Source organism: Microtus pennsylvanicus, chromosome 3 (assembly GCF_037038515.1).
Source record: "Microtus pennsylvanicus isolate mMicPen1 chromosome 3, mMicPen1.hap1, whole genome shotgun sequence".
NCBI lineage: Eukaryota > Metazoa > Chordata > Mammalia > Rodentia > Cricetidae > Microtus > Microtus pennsylvanicus.
In genome coordinates, this window is record NC_134581.1 from 142,626,894 (window position 1) to 142,643,468 (window position 16,575).

Sequence of the window (16,575 nt, forward strand, 5' to 3'; positions counted from 1 at the left end):
GGATCTCATTACAGATGGTTGTGAGCCACCATGTGGGTGCTGGGAACTGAACTCAGGACCTCTGGAAGAGCAGTCAGTGCTCTCAACCGCTGAGCCACCTCTCCAGCCCCTGCCCTTTGTTTTCTTAAGGCACTGAGAATAAATCTCCAAGGCCTTGTGCACGCTAAGCAAGCCCTCTACCAGTAGACTAAGTCCTCAGCTCTTGAGTCCTTACCTTCAGGCTCCAAACACTAAAATTCCTTCATTCTTAAGACTATTGTGAACCATTCTTTTCATCACAAAACTTCTGACTAGCCTACACTTGCTCATTCTATGTCTTCACTTCCCAAATGCTCAACACCTGGAATATGGTGCTGCCCTCACATTATTGAAACTGCTCTACTTCTGAAACCCAATGATCTCTTTATTTTTTCTTAATATTCAATCACTATTACCCTCTCTCTACCCTCTGATCACTACTTCTTAGAGTTCCCTGTCCTAAAGGTTACCTGGAAGTATTTTGGTTTCCTGGTTTTCTCTTTTTATTAATTCCCTCCCCCCTTATTTAGGACTCAGTTCAAATTATATACAAGTATTTATCTTCCCAGTGTCCAAATGCCAGCCTCTTCATGGTTGCTAAGCACACCTTCCTCATTCGCTGCCCTCTAACCTCTTTCTTCTCAACATCATTTACAAGGCAATATTGTCTACATCAAAAAAACAGTTGCAAGAAAGCCTAAATGTCTTGATCACAACAACAAGTAAGCACTTAATCACTGTGGAACTCACCAACACAGAAAGAGATTCTCACACTTCTTTTTCCTTTACCTATGGACCTCTCCTACACATTCCATAGATAGCTGCTGTTCCACTGAATCTTCTGTTGCTAGATAATCCACTCTGACCAAAAGCAATTTAGGGGGAAAAGAGTTTATTTCATCCTAAGCTTCCAAGTCACAGTACATCTTTGAGAAAAGAAGGGAAAAACTGAAGCAAAGACCAGATGTAGCTTGCTCTCCAATGTCTGTTCACTTAACTTTCCTGTACAGCCAGAAGCCCTATCACAGTGAGCTGGCCATTCCTATATCAACTGACAATCAAAAAATGCAGCACATTGGGGATGGGGTGATGGCTCAGTGGTTAAGAGCACTGGCTGCTCTTCCAGAGGACCTATCCACATGGTAGCTCACAACTGTGTATAACTACAATTCCAGTGTGCCCAGAACCCTCACACAGATATATATGCAGACAAAACACAAATGCATGTAAAATAAAAATAAATAAATCATTTTTTAAAATGTAGCACAAACTTGTACATGGCCTAATTTGATCAAGGCAATCCCTCAATTGAGACTTCCTCAGATAACCCTGGGCTATGTCAAGTTGACAGCTGAAGCTAACTAGGAGAGTTGCTTTTGTAGACTTGAGAAAGAATATTGCATTTTCACTAAATAATAATTGAAGGTGGTTATTAAGTTAAACATAAATCTTAACATGAGAACAGGGATGTAGCTCAGCTGTTCAAGTACTTATCTATGCATGCAGTTTAGAATTCAACCCCGAATGCTACATAACCAGCAAGGTGGTCGGCACATGCCTGTAATAACAACACTCAGGAGGTTAAGGCAGGAGATCGGAAATTCAAGGCCATCCTTAGCTGCATAGTAAAGGCTAACCTATGGTACATGAGATATTGTCTCAAGAAAAAGAAATGTACCTAGTGACTAAATTTTTATTGCATTTCCAAGGAATCACAGAAAGGATCACAACAAAGCAGAATGCAAAGCTGGCCAGGAGCCTTCCTCAGGCAGCTACATCTAGACAGTATGTACAAAGGGAAGGTTTGTAAAGCTCTTTAAAAGGTGAATTTTACAAAGCTAGGTGTGGTGGCTCACACCTGTAATCTTAGTACTTCAGGAGCTAAGACAGAAGGATTATAGCGAATTTGAGTTCCAGGAGAGCTTAAACTACAAGTGATACCATTTTCAAATGGCACAAGGAAGGGGGGGGGGGAGAGCTCTTGGAAATATGGCCCAGTAGTAAAGCGCTCACTCACTCTCTCTCTCTCTCTCTCTCTCTCTCTCTCTCTCTCTCTCTCTCTCTCTCTCTCTCTCTCTCTCTCTCTCTCTAAGACAGGGTTTCTTTGTGTAGCCCTGGCTGTCCTGGAACTCTTTTCTATAGACCAGGCTAGCCTTGAACTCACAGAAATTCTCCTGCCTCTGCCTCCCAAGTGCTGGGATTAAAGGTCAGTGCATCACTACCAATTGGCCAGTGGAAGAGCTCTTATGTACATGTGACCTCCGGCATCACAATAAATACATTTAAAGTGCTATTTAAAAAGTAAGCCAGGAGACCTGGAGAGATGGCTCTATGTTTAAGAGTGCTTGCTGCTCTTGCAAAGGACTGAAGCTATCTGTAACTCCAGCTCCAGGGTATCTGACACCCTCTTCTGGTTGCCATGGGCAACTGTATGCACCTGTACCAACAAGTCAACACATACATTAAAAAAAAAAATAGACTCTTTAAATCAAACAAACAAAAAAGAAGCCAGTCTCTAAAGTGTTCGGTTGGAACCTCCAGTTCACCCCTGCATGATCTAGAAAGCCCCATTCCTGTCTTTCTGTCTCTCTCTCTCTCTCTCTCTACCCCACCTGCTCAGTCTCTGAACAAAGGAAAGGCACCAAGTCCAGTCCAGTTCTGCATTCTTAGCGGCTACTGCAGCTTTGTCCCCTTAAGTTGCCATCCAAGTCCCCACCTAAAGCACCCAGTTTTTGACCATACTTGGCACAAACCTAGCTGTGATGGACATGTCATCATCCCTTGCCTACAACCAATAAAGTCTTCCTGCTTTCATTTGTGGGTACGGCTTCCTCAATCTCTGGGACTGGAGAACCCACCTGAAATAAACTTGTTATATTTTTTCAATTTGGCTTGATCTGGCTTACTGTGCCAACAGAGAAACTTATGGGGGTGGGGGGGGGGAGAAAACCTACTATAAAGTACTTGCCATGTATGTATGGGGACTTGAATTTGATCCCCAGCACCCACATAAAAGAGTCATGCCATCCCAGTACTGGAGAAGCAGAGACAGGAGAATCCATGGGGCTTGCTGACCAGCCAGGCAAGCCTAATAAGTGAACTCCAGGTACCAGCAATCAACTCAGAAAATAAGGTGGCCATCTCTCCTGATAAATACCACCAGGAGAATCACCTCTGTAGAAGGAGCGGCGGGCTGCATTCCTGCCACCCAGCTCCCGGCCGCCTGGCTAGCTTATGCCCTGAAATAACAACATACAAATTGTATTCTTTTAAACACTGCCTGACCCATTATATCTAGCCTCTTCTTTGCTAACTCTCATATCTTGCTTAACCCATATCTAATAATCTGTATAGCACCACGAGGTAGTGGCTTACCAGGAAGATTCTAGTGTACTTCCATCTTGGGCTGGAGCTTCATTGTGTCTGCCCTGGAGAGGAGAGGCATGGTGTCTGGCTCACTTCCCTTCTTTCCAGCATTCTGTTCTGTCTACTCCACCTACCTAATTTTTTGACCTATCAGGCCAAGCAGTTTTCTTTATTGATTAACCAATGAAACAACAGATTGACGAATGACCTTCCCACATCATACCTCTAGTCTCCAAACACATGCACACATACCCACACTTATATGCATATACACATACACACACAACACTAAATTAATCTTTAAAAAATGTAAGTCAGGGCAGGCAGTAGTGGCTCGTGCCTTTAATCCCAGCACTCAGGAGGCAGAAGCAGAAAGATCTCAGTGAGTTTGAGGCCAGCTTAGTCTACAGAGAGATTTCCAGGACAGCCAGAGCTGTTACACAGAGAAATCCTGCCAGGAAAGGGGTAGAGGAACAACACACGCTAAGTAAGGGTTGTGCATGGTGGTAAGTGCCTTTAATCTCAGCACTTGGAAGGTAAAGGCAGGAGGATTTCTGTGAGTTCAAGGCCAGCCTGGTCTATAGAGTGAGTTCCAGGACAGCCAGAACTACTATCAGAGCTATACAGTAAGACCTTGTCTTAAAAACTATATAAATAGCAGCCGGAGAGATTGTTCAGTGGTTAAGAGCACTGACTGCTCTTCCAGAGAATCTGAGTTCAATTGCCAGCACTCATGGCTCACAACTATCTTTAACTAAGTCCCATGAGATCAGATGCCCTCATCTGGTATGCAGATATACATGCAGACACCCATATAAATTAAATAAATAAATAAATCTTAAAAGGGGGAACAAAAATGGGGTATGCTTATAATTACAACACTGGGGAGAAGGAGGCAGAAAGATCAGTAGTTAAAGGCCATTTCCAGCTACATACTGAGTTCAAGGCCAGCTTGTGTGATGTGAGACTAAGTGGGAGGTGGGAAGTAGGAGATGGGAGTGATAGATATCACAATTTTTCTATGATAGTTCAAAACTCATCAGAAAATATTATACCTACAGACCAGGATTAAGGGCTGTAATCTAGCTACTCAAGAGACTGAGGCAGGAGGATGAGGAGTTCAAGGTCCATCTGGGCTACACAGTGAGACCATGTTTCAAATAATAAATGTAATCCCAATTATGTAAGAAGCTGAGGCAAGAGGATCACAAGTTTAAGGCCAACCTGAACAATTTAGCAAGACCCAGTCTCAAGGAAGATTTTTTTAAGTTAAAATAGGGCCTGTCGAATTGCCTTCTAAATAACTATATTTATGCCTACATATTCATGAAGCTGTCAACTTTGGTCATACAAATTTCTTTCTGCAGAAGTTCTCAGTGATTGAAGAAATTCATAGTGGTCAAAGGAAGAACAAATGAATCCATAAATGCGATATCTATTTCACTTCCTTAAAGGTTCAGGGAATATCACAGAAGAAGGGGCAAAAAATAAATAAAAGCCAAAAGAAGTTGGGGAGTGGTATGAAACACTTGACTTCCACACATGACATGGTACTGAACTCTTGAACTTAATAGCAGCTGTGATTATCTGCACTAGATCTGCCTGTCAACATTCTATCATAGAAGGAGGAGGGGCTCATAGGACCCAATCCCTCCTCCCTCAGTTTTAAATTTAGCAACTGATGGGGGGCAGTGTATTTTCTTCAATGATATAATCACTGGTAGGGTATATGGGCTCCTATAAGCGATCCTGATGATCCTCATTGGGTAACTTAACAACAACAAAAACATGAAAGTAGAAAGAAGGCTACAGGGATTAGCTAAAGAGGGAGAAGAACAAGAGAACAATAATTGAGACTCCAAATGATGAAAAACATGAAGCCCATTATTCTGTATAATCAACACATGCTAATAAAATTGCAAAGCAGGTAGAGTGCTTTCCATGAAAGTCTGAGAATCTGAGCTTAATTAAGCTCAGGATCCCCTGGAAGAAGGGAGTCAACTCCTGAAAATTGTCCTCTGATGTCCATACATGCAACATGGCACAGCATGTAAACTCATACATGTAAGATACATCCTTTAGGGCTGGAGAAATGGCTCAGAGGTTAAGAGCATTGCCTGCTCTTCTAAAGGTCCTGAGTTCAATTCCCAGCAACCATATGGTGGCTCACAACCATCTGTAATGGGGTCTGCTGCCCTCTTCTGGCCTGCAGGCATACACACAGACAGAATATTGTATACATAATAAATAAAAATAAAAAAGATACATCCTTTAAGTTTAGAAAGGTTTGATATATAACTGTGAGAAACTACATAGCTACCATGTATAAAATGTATTCCAAACCTAAAGAATCGTGTTTTAGCTTAATTCAATGTACAGTATAGCAAAAAAGAAAACAAAATGTGGATATGCTGCTACTCAACTGTAACTCAAGACTCCTGAGGTTGAAGCAGACTACTGAATGTCCTGAACCATATTGGGCAACACAGTGAGAGTAGAAGAAACTTTATAGACAACCTTAATTATTCCTGTTTTAACTTAACTACCTTCAGTCACTTGCCCACCTCATCCAATCTACACTGTCACCAGGCTAATAAGTACATCCAGAAAACATTGTATATTCGCACAGTGAGATACAGCATAGTGCACCACTGTAATATGCATTAAGTGGAAGCATCTGGCTAACACCTCCCAGGTTGCATATGTGTATAATCTTAGCACTCTAGATGCCAGCCTGGATGCAAAAACAAAAACAAACATAAAATTAGAAAAAGAGAGCTGGAGATGTAGTTCAGTGGTAGAGCACTTGGTGTAAGGATTAGAGTTCAATCTTCAGCACTGAAAACAGTACAAAACAAGCTTTTAAAAGACAATACAGTACAGAAAAAAATACATTATTTTGCTCATCCTAACTCAGATTTAAAAAGAATAGTCTTTGAATTTATACAGACATTTTCATCTTTATTTTTAAATGTTTATTTTACTTTTATTTTATTTATCATTCTTATGTGTGTGTGCCTGTGTGCATAAGAGGGCAACTTTGGGACTCAGTTTTTTCTTTCTACCATAGGTTCCAGGAGTCAGATTCAGAGCCATGGTCATCAGACTTGCACAGCAAAGCACATTTAACTTCTGGGACATTTCAGAGACTGTTTTTGTTTTGAGATAGGAACTTGCTATGTAGCTTAGGCAGTCCTTGGTCTTCCTGCCTTTATCTACTGGCATTCACTACCACACTCAGCTAAGGACATATTTTTAAAACCCATGTAGAGTCTATGGCCTCTTATCTAATACAAATTTATATCATAAGCAAGCATAGAGATGGTACTCAACAAATATTTACAGATGATACACAGCCCAAACTTTAAACAAACTTATAGAAAAGTAAGTCTGAAACACACAGCACAGGTAAATAAGATTTGAAAATTCAGCTAAAACATGATTCTTTAGGTTTGGAATACATTTTATACATATCTTTATCATATCTGCCTGAAAAGCCCAAATCTTAGAGAAACCATAATTTTATAAACAAAGATTAAACCAAAGTGATGACACACACCTAGAATCCCAATATTTGGAAATTGGAAGCAGGAGGATCAGGACTTTAGTACTAGCCTTAAGAACATGAGACTATCACAAAACAAACAAACAAACCTAAGAAATTAGAGAACGTACTGCTTACACAGAGAGTTTATGACATGAGCCATATTAGAGGAAGCTGGCCCTTTCCTGGTGCCTGGAAAGGACAAGGCAGCATCAACTTCCTGGTGCCTTGGTTAAGTGAAAGGAATCCGGTAACTACTCTACTTATAAAGACAGGGATTACCAGAATTCTAATGTGATGGAAAGAAACAAGAAACTAGATGAAGCAGATGACAATACTGTCCAGGAAAAGTAAGAGAAATCTTTTATCAATCTATTCTTATGCCTAGAACATTAAAATCATTCCTACTTGCCAGAGTGGCTGGAAATCAAAATTTATCCTCAGGGCATCTCTGAGTGGAATGGACACTATGATTATGAATGTCCTATAAATATTTGAGCCATCAAAGTTAACCTACGAGTTTCCCATTAAGTTAATTGGGTAACTAATTAGTGACAATAAATCATAAGCTATTTAAGGGCAAGTTGCAACATAAATCAACTATGTTCACTTAACATTATTAAAACCATTGTTTTACTTTGAAAATGGAAGCAATACTTGTGCAATATGTGAAAAATTGTGGTACAAGAATGACTCCACAGCCTTGGGCAAACAGATAGGAACTCTTTCACTGAGCTACAACCAAGCACAAATTTTTTTTAAATATTTATTTATTATGTAGACAATAGTCTGTCTGTGTGTATGCCTGCTGGCCAGAAGAGGGCACCAGACCTCATTGCAGATGGTTGTGAGCCACCATGTGGTTGCTGGGAATTGAACTCAGGACCTTTGTTAGAGCAGGCAATGCTCTTAACCTCTGAGCCATCTCTCCAGCCCCCCCCCCCAACACAAATTTTTTTTTTTTTTTTTTTTTTTTTTTTTTTTTTTTTTTTTTTTTTGGTTTTTCGAGATAGGGTTTCTCTGTGGCTTTGGAGCCTGTCCTGGAACTAGCTCTGTAGACCAGGCTGGTCTCGAACTCACAGAGATCCGCCTACCTCTGCCTCCCGAGTGCTGGGATTAAAGGCGTGCGCCACCATCGCCCGGCCCAACACAAATTTTTAAAAGCATTTATTATTCACCTATTTTGTGTGTTTGAGACAAAAGTGACACAGATGCACCACACTGTACATGTTTCTAATTTTTAAATTATATTTATAATTTGTTATATATTATGATATATAGTATATATTATATTTGTTATATATTATGATATATATTATATATTGTATATAGATATTTTTTTTAAGAGAGAGAGCCTGGAGAAATGGCTCAGTGGTACTTACTGCAGAGGATTAGGTTTGGTTCCCAGCATTACACAGTGGCTCACAACCATCTATTACTCCAGTTCCAGGAATCTGATGTTCTCTTCTTGTCTCCTTGAACTTCTACACACACAAGATACACATAAACTCATGCAGGCACAGATACATACACATCAAAATAACAAATGATTTTTAAAACAGAAAAGAATGGGTAAATCACAAGTCACACTTAGAAGAATAGAAGTTTTTAAACTTTATTATGTAGATGTATTTGTTTCCTTGTAGGAGGCCAACACTCTACCACTGAATTACATACACAAAGAATATATTACTTTTTAAATTTTCAAGACTTCTTTTTTTATTTTTAAAAACAATCTTTTCTCGTTTTACATATCAAATCCAGTTCCCTCTCCCTTCCCTCTTCCTGTTCCCCCCACCTTCCACCCACCCCACCCCCATCCACTCCTCAGGCTTCCCATGGGGAGTTAACAAAGTCTGGCACATCACTTTGAGGCAGGACCAAGGTCCTCCCCCAACCCTACATCTAGGCTGAGCAAGGAAGGTATCCGTCCAAAGAGAATGGGCTCCAAAAAGCCAGTTCAAGCACCAAGGATAAATCCTGGTCCCCCTGCCAGTGGCCCTACAGACTGCCCCAGCCACACAACTGCCACCCACATTCAGAGGGCCTAGTTTGGGCCTATGCAGGTTCCCCAGCTGTCAGTCCAGAGTCAGTAAGCTCCCACTAGTTCAGGTCAGCTGTTTTTATGGGTATCCCCATCTTGATCTTGACCCCTTTGCTCATATTATTGCTCCTCTCTCTCTTCAGCCCAGTGCTAGCTGTGGATCTCTGCATCTGCTTCCATCAGTTGTTAGATAAAGTTTCTATGATGACAGTTAAGGTAGTCATCCATCTGACTATGCACGCCTTTAATCCCAGCACTCAGGAGGCAGAGGCAGGTGGATCTAAGTGAGTCCATGGCCAGCCTGGTCTACAGAGCAAGTTTCAGCACTGGCTCCAAAACTACACAGAAAAACCTGTCTCAAAAAAAAAAATGAAAAAACAAAATAAAAAATCCAACCAAACAAAAATCCAGTCAATAAGACAAAATGGCAGTCAACTTAACGGGAAAAGATCTTCACCAACCCCACACAGAACAGAGGTCTTTATATAGATATTTTATATACAACTTAAGAATACCAAAATACCAAATAATTTAATTAAAAACTGAGAATTCTCAAGACTTTTTTTTTAAAGGATCTCACTCAGTAGGCCAAGCCAGCCTTGAACTCATGGTGATCCTCCTGCCATAACTCCAGCATATTGGGGTTATAGGTATGTGCCACTACTAACAATCCAAAACTATTTTCTTCTTCTTTTTGAAACAAGTTCTTGTGTACACAGGGTTGGCCTTTGAATTACTGATCCTCCTATGTTCACCCACTAAATGCTACGACTATAGATGTGTGTCACCACACCCAATGTAACAAATGAAAGGTGGTCGCTTATGGAATAAATTGGGATCAGGATCCATAGTTCAATTATTTGAATTACAAAGAAATACAAAAGGCCCAATTCTCAAAATGCTTACATTAAAGTTAGTCATGCATACCAAGAGAAGCTAAAGAGTCTTTAGTTTACTGTGGTTGCTCTTATATTGAACTGACTACAATGGAAACAAAATAGTACCATTATTCTGAGTACACTTGTACCAAAACATATTAAAGATATATATAGTTTGTTTTGTTTTTTGAGACAGGGTATCTCTACATATCCCAGAGTCCTAGAACTCACTATGTAGACCAGGCTGACCTTGAACTCACAGAGATCTGCCTGGCTCTGCATGGGATTAAGGACATGTACCACTAAGACCAGCCAATAAGTTTTGTTATATTTTAGCAAATGTTTAAAGAAAATCAAAGTTTCCAGGTGGTAGTGGCGCACACCTTTAATCCCAGCACTTGGGAGGCAGAAGCAGGTGGATCTCTGTGAGTTTGAGGCCAGTCTAGTCTACAAGAGCTAGTTCCAGGACAGGCTCCAAAGCTACAGAGAAATCCTGTCTTGAAAGAAAGAGAGAGAGAACCAAAGTGAAATCCATAACACAATGATTTCACCAAGCATTGGTGGCGCACATCTTTAATCCCAACACTCAGGAGGCAGAGGCTGATGGATCTCTGTGAGTTCGAGGCCAGTCTGGTCTACAGCATGAGTTCAAGGCCAGCCTGATCTATAAGAGCTAGTTCCAGGACGGCTAGAGCTGTTGTACAGAGAAACCCTGTCTTGAAAAACCAACAAATAAATAAATAAATAACATAACATAACATAACATAATGGTTTTTTTGAGAATAAAAATAAATAACATGGTTTTGTTTTTGTGTGTGGGGTTTTGTTTTGGGTTTTTTTTGGGGGGGGGGGGGGGAGACAGGGTTTCTCTGGGTAGCCCTGGCTATCCTGGAACTCACTTTGTAGAATGAGCTGGCCTTGAACTCAGAGATCCACCTGACTCTGCTTCCCCAACGTTGGAATTAAATGTGTCTAGCACATTACCTGGCAACATAATGGTTTCTTAAAAACTCAAATAAACAGGGGAGTAGGGAGAGGATAAGGGGAGCAGGGAGGAGAACATGAGGAATAGGGAAAGTTGAGTTGGGTGAAAGACACAGAGGGAGAGCAAAGAAAGAGTTACCTTGAAAGAGGGAGTCATTATGGGGTTAGGTATAAACCTGGTGCTAGGAAAATTCCCAGGAGTGCACAAGGAAAACCCCAGCTAAGCTAGCAATAGTAGAGAGGGTATCTGAACTGGCCTTACTCTGTAGTCAGATTGATGACTACCTTAATAGTCATCACAGAACCTTCATCCAGTAACTGATGGAGGCAAATGCAGAGATCCACAGCTAAGCACTGGGCCAAACTCTCCTGGAGTCCAGTTTTAGAGATGAAGAAGCGATATTATCAGCAAAGGGACCAAGATCAAGATGGGGAAACCCACAGAAACCGCTGACCCAAGCAAGTGAGAGCTCACTGACTCTGGACTTACGGGGGGAAACAAGCATAAGACTGAACTAGCCCTCCAACAGTTGTGTGACTTGGGCAGTTTGCGGAGCCATTAGGACACTCCTCCAACTGCTTCACTTACTGCTTACAATATACAGTAGCTCTCATAAGTAGGCTATCATATTTCTTTCTTTAAAAAAAACCTTAACTGTCAACATTCTTCTTTGGGGGTTTGTGTTCATTTTTGTGGTGTTAGGGATCAAATCCAGGGGCTGGACCTGTGAGGCAACTCAACCACTCAGCTATAACCCCAGCCCTTAACATAAAGGTCTCATGAATTTGTTTATATTTGGTCTTTTGGCAAAAGCTCTCACAGAACTTTTAGGCTAGTCATGAATTCCTGATCTTTCTAGCTCTACTTCTCAAGTGCTAAGATAAAGGAATGAGCCACCACCTGACAAAATCCTATAATTTAAACCACTAACCCATTTATCTTGGTTCTATTCTTTTATTGACAAAATGATCTAGAAAACCTTTTAAACTATTTTCCATCTGTTATTATGAAACTTTCTGTGTTATTCAAACGGCTTCTACACTGTTTATTAGTCTAACCAATCTCCTCTTCAATAACAATAACTCCCTCAATCTGGTTTTTCATTGTGCCTCTTACAAGGGGTAAGACAATTCCAGTTTGATCCAACCAATGCTGTCTCTCTGTTCAGGTCACCTTAAGTGTAATAATACAAGACCAATGCCAGAGTACATGATTCACATCCAAATTAGTGCCGCTGCCCAGACCACAAGTTCTCTAAGGTTTAAAGGAGAAAAAGGTCAATGGGGACTGAGGAAGTTTTCAACAGAGGCAGGCTTTAAACTGTGAAAGGAAGTATTTTAGATAAATAGGAGATATCAGTCTTTTAGAGGGTACCAGCACAGAACAAAGCAGATGCAGGAATGAACAAAGTTAGTGTTAAGAGCAAAGGGCTGGGCTCCAAAGCCACAGAGAAACCCTGTCTCAAAAAACCAAACAAAAAAAAAAAGAGCAAAGGGCTGGTAAAAGTGTCATCTCTGGAGAGATGCTGCAGTAATTAAGAGCACACACTGTAGCTCTTGTAGAGGACCTGAATTCAGTTGCCTGCACCCATACAGGGGTGTCTCACTCTCCTGCAACTCAAGCTCCAGCATTCAACTGTCACTCTGGACTCTGGGGACACCTGTATCTACAGATGGACATATCCCCATACAGACATACGTGTATGCACATAATTTAAAATAAATTCTTAAAAAGAACACATATATGAAAAAGGCCAGCCAGGGACTTAGTAGGCAAAGGCACTTGCTGCCAAGACTAATAACCAGACTTCCATCTCCAGACCCACATGGTGGGAGGAAAGAACTGACTCCAGCTAGTTGTCATTTGACCTCCACAAAAGGCATGAACCTACAAATATGCACACTCTAAATAAACACTTTTTAGGGACTGAGGAGATAGCTCATCAGTTAAGAGCACTAGCTACTCTTCCAAAGGACAAGGATTCGATTATAGGACCCACATACTGACTTACTGCCATCTGTAACACCAGTTCCATGGAGATCCAAGGCCTCTTCTGGTCTCCCACAGCATCAGGCACACATGTGGTACACAAACACACAGGCAGGCAAAACATTCATACACATACTAATATAATAAAAATTAAAAGATAAAGAAGCATATGAGAGAGAACACAGGAATCAAGATTCTGAGAGCCTTTAACCTGTGGGAAATGAGGCATGATTGAAGGGTCAAAGCCAATTTGGCCAGCACTTAGAAGGTAGAGGTACTGTCTCAAATAAATTAATAAAGGCAAAGGCAAAACAATAAAAAAAAAACCACAATTTACCAATTTATATATTGCTAACTACAGTTTGAATTTAAATACATAAAAGAGTTTCTTTTCTTTAATCCCAGCACTCGGGAGGCAGAGGCAGGCGGATCTCTGTGAGTTCGAGACCAGCCTGGTCTACAGAGCTAGTTCCAGGACAGGCTCCAAAGCCACAGAGAAACCCTGTCTCGAAAATCCAAAAAAAAAAAAAAAGAGTTTCTTTTTTTTCTTTCTTTCTTTTTTTTTTCTCTCTTGGAGACAGGGTTCTTCTGTGTAACTGTCCTGAAACTTGCTTTGAAAACCAGGGGGCCTCAAACTCAGAGGTCCAATTACCTCAGCCTTCCAATTAAAGGCATGAGCCACCATGCCAGTCTGAAAAGTTTTTAACCCAATTCTACTTCAAGATGAATTGAAATTGAGTTGTTAAAAAGTATCACTAGATAGTATGCTCTCAGGCAATAAGTAACATTTCTCCTCCCAGTGAGGGGTGCTGGGTGGGCATATGTCTATAATCCCAGCATTTGTTTGTTGAGTTGTTTTGGTTTTGTTTGCTTATTTTAGAGAGAAGGTCTCACGAAGTAGCCACAGTAGGAAGGGAATTCATTATGTAGACCAGGCTGGCCTGAAACTCAAAGACCTGCCTGTTTCTGCCTCCCAAATTCTGGAATTAAATGTGTGTGTGTCTGTGTGTGTGTGTGTGTGTGATGAGGTATAGCAAATCCCAGTACTTAGAAGACTAAGGCAGGAGGATCACCACCAGTCACCACCAGTTCAAACCCAGCCAGGGTTACATAATGAGTTATGTAGGCTATTGTGGACTACAAAATGAAATATTATCTCAAAAAATTTTAAAAAAGGCAACAAAAATACAAATTCCAGCTGACAAAATATAATGCAAGGAATGTCACTGTATAAAATTTAGTTTTTGTCAGGTGCAATAGCTCACACCAACAACTGAAAAACTCTGAAGACCAAGGCCAGCCTAGGCTACGAAGTAAGACTCTGCCCTACCCACTTCCCCTCTCAAAAAGCAGAGGAGCTAAGGATCTAGATCCATGGTTAAGTGCATGCATAACGTACCAAGGGCACAAGTTCAAACCCCAGCAAACAAGCAGGAAACAAACCAGGCACGGTAGTGCAAACCTCTAATCCAAGAAAGTGGGACGTAGGAGGGCTGACTCTAGAGTAAAGCTGGAGAAGGGGCAGAGGGGACAGAGACCGTGAGACTAGATAGCTGACTGTCCAGACAATCAAACAAGAACCGCAGCAGCTTCTCTACTTATTTAAATTCGGATAGATAATATGTGGTTTTAAAATGCCCCTGCCTACAGAGTCTTTCATAAGGTCTAGCTCTGTATGGTGCGGCAGCAGGGAATTAATAAACTGTCCAAGAAGCATTCCCAAACCCAACCTCTCCCAAACCCTGCCACTCGGCAGCAGGGATCTAAAGGAATAAATAGATTCCCAGCTGCTGCGGGAAAATGCCTCCCTAAAACCAAAGCAAAATTCTCATTAATGAAAAATCAACCACTAAAGAAGAAAAACGGTATCCCTTATAATCCCCGGAAGTAACCAAATCCTATTTGGGGTTAGCGCAGCTTTACTAGACAGTGGAAGAGAACAACCCAAAGCGGCCCCATTTGCCAGCAGCTGGGGAAAGCCCGTAATCAGAGGGCTCACAAACAACAATGCTTCTAATCTGGACGGCCAAAAGCAACATGAACTCTTGGCTGTCCGGTAAAAAGCGACAGGAAAAGGCTCTGGGGAGGCCTTAGCGGGTAAATATGCTCTCGCAATCAAGCCACTTTAGCACACCGTTTTGTTCTAGCTTGAATTTCTCAAGATCAAATCCAATCAGCCATCCAAACCCTACTTTTTCTGACCTGATAATCTCTCTAAAATCACGGTTCTTGCATTCATTCAAAACGTCTACGGAGTCTGGCTCTCGGAATACTACAAAAACCAGCCACGAAAAACTCCACTCACACAGATCTACGTCCAACCAGGACACTGTACCTCATACGACTGAAACTCCAAAGCTTCCTGTAATCCCAGGAGGTGAGGCGCTTAGATCACGACTTCCAAACCAGCCTGAGCTACACAATGAGTTCAAACCAGCCTGGGCTACATAACAAGACTGTTACCAACAAAAATCACACACAAACACACATCCCTTCCTGGGGGCATCAAGTGCCCTCAGAGAAAGGAACAGAAGCTCAACTACAATAAACCATATCTCCATGCTTTGCTCCCAAAGCAGAGAGAGCAGCATATTCTTCCTCAGAGCGTTATGCGAAAATAATCTCAGCCTAGACAAGGGAAGGAGCCAGGGAGGAGCCAGACAAGAGTAAGATGCAAATCAAGAATTAAACTAAAGGGACGTGACAGCTGTACCACTAACACGGCCAGAGCGATACTAGAGAAGCCGCTTCCAGCCCAGTACTTTCACAGAGCAGGGGGAAGAAGGCGAGGCTGCCGGCTCCGGACAGGCTGGCGGTCCCCTAACCAAGCCACTCTCTTCAGACCCCGTCCACTGTTTACAGAACCCGGCAAAGCAACCAACACTGTCACCAGCTGTCAGAATGAAGAGCGGCAGTCCACTGCAGAAGGGAGGTCAAGGTGGAGGGGGAACTCGCCGAATGTTTACCCGGGACGAGGAACGCATCCCCCTCCGGGGCACCCACCACCCCGGGACGCACGAGGAGTGAAGTTCGGGAGAGGCGGTGCCCGGACGCTCCGAGAAGCGCGTGGGGCAGGCGCGGGAGATTCGGGTCCAGCCGGCCGCGCACTCACCACGCACGCAGAGCAGCGACATGGCCGAGGCGCAGACCAGCCTCCGCCACACCTCAGCCGCTCGCCGCGCCGGGCCGCTCCCTCTTTTCTCTCAGCAGGTGCCGCGCCGCCTCGGGCTGTCCGCCTCGCGGGGCGGGCCGCTACTCATGGTGCCCGTCGCCGGCCGCGTTCCCCGCTCCCTCGGAGCCGCCCGGGTTCTCACGGTCGGAGTGAGCAGAGGAAAGGACTGAGGCTCCGCCGGCCAACTGAGGACTGGGCGCGGCCCCGAGGCGCCATAGCTGCGAAGCGGGAGCGACCAGAGCTCCCTCCCGTCACTCAGGCTGGGGTCCGTGCGAGGGCCTGGGCGGGGCCAAGCCTCAGGGCCACGCCCCCAACCAATCCGCTCGCGCCCAGTCTGCCGACCCCGCCCCCTCAGGAGCGCGTCGACAACGAGGTCCGCTTCATTTTCCTAATCTGCGAAATTGAAAGCAGCTCCGCCCACTGAAAGGGCTTTTAAAGCAAGGGTGGGCGGAACTAACCCTTACCTGTGAGCGGCGGGAATTGAAACCATTTGCTCCTTTCGCGCTTGTGAGTTTTTCGCACAAAAAACAGATTCTTTTAATTGAAGACTTTGCAATGGATTTCCTTAATGAGGCTAGA

General features: G+C 42.7%; 1 protein-coding gene across 5 annotated transcripts in view; it reads right to left on the reverse strand.

Annotated features, from left to right (window-relative positions):
• Window positions 1-16,267, reverse strand: part of Unc13b (unc-13 homolog B) — a 210,996-nt gene extending 194,729 nt beyond the window's left edge. For all 5 annotated transcript variants that reach the window (XM_075967443.1, XM_075967442.1, XM_075967440.1 and 2 more), the window contains exon 1: window positions 15,937-16,267. Coding sequence is in view for 4 of the 5 variants with exons in the window: in XM_075967442.1 (XP_075823557.1) it covers window positions 15,937-15,958 (22 nt within the window). In the remaining variant the exon portion in view is untranslated. The remainder of the gene's footprint in view (window positions 1-15,936) is intronic.
• Between the last annotated feature and the right edge of the window lie 308 nt (window positions 16,268-16,575).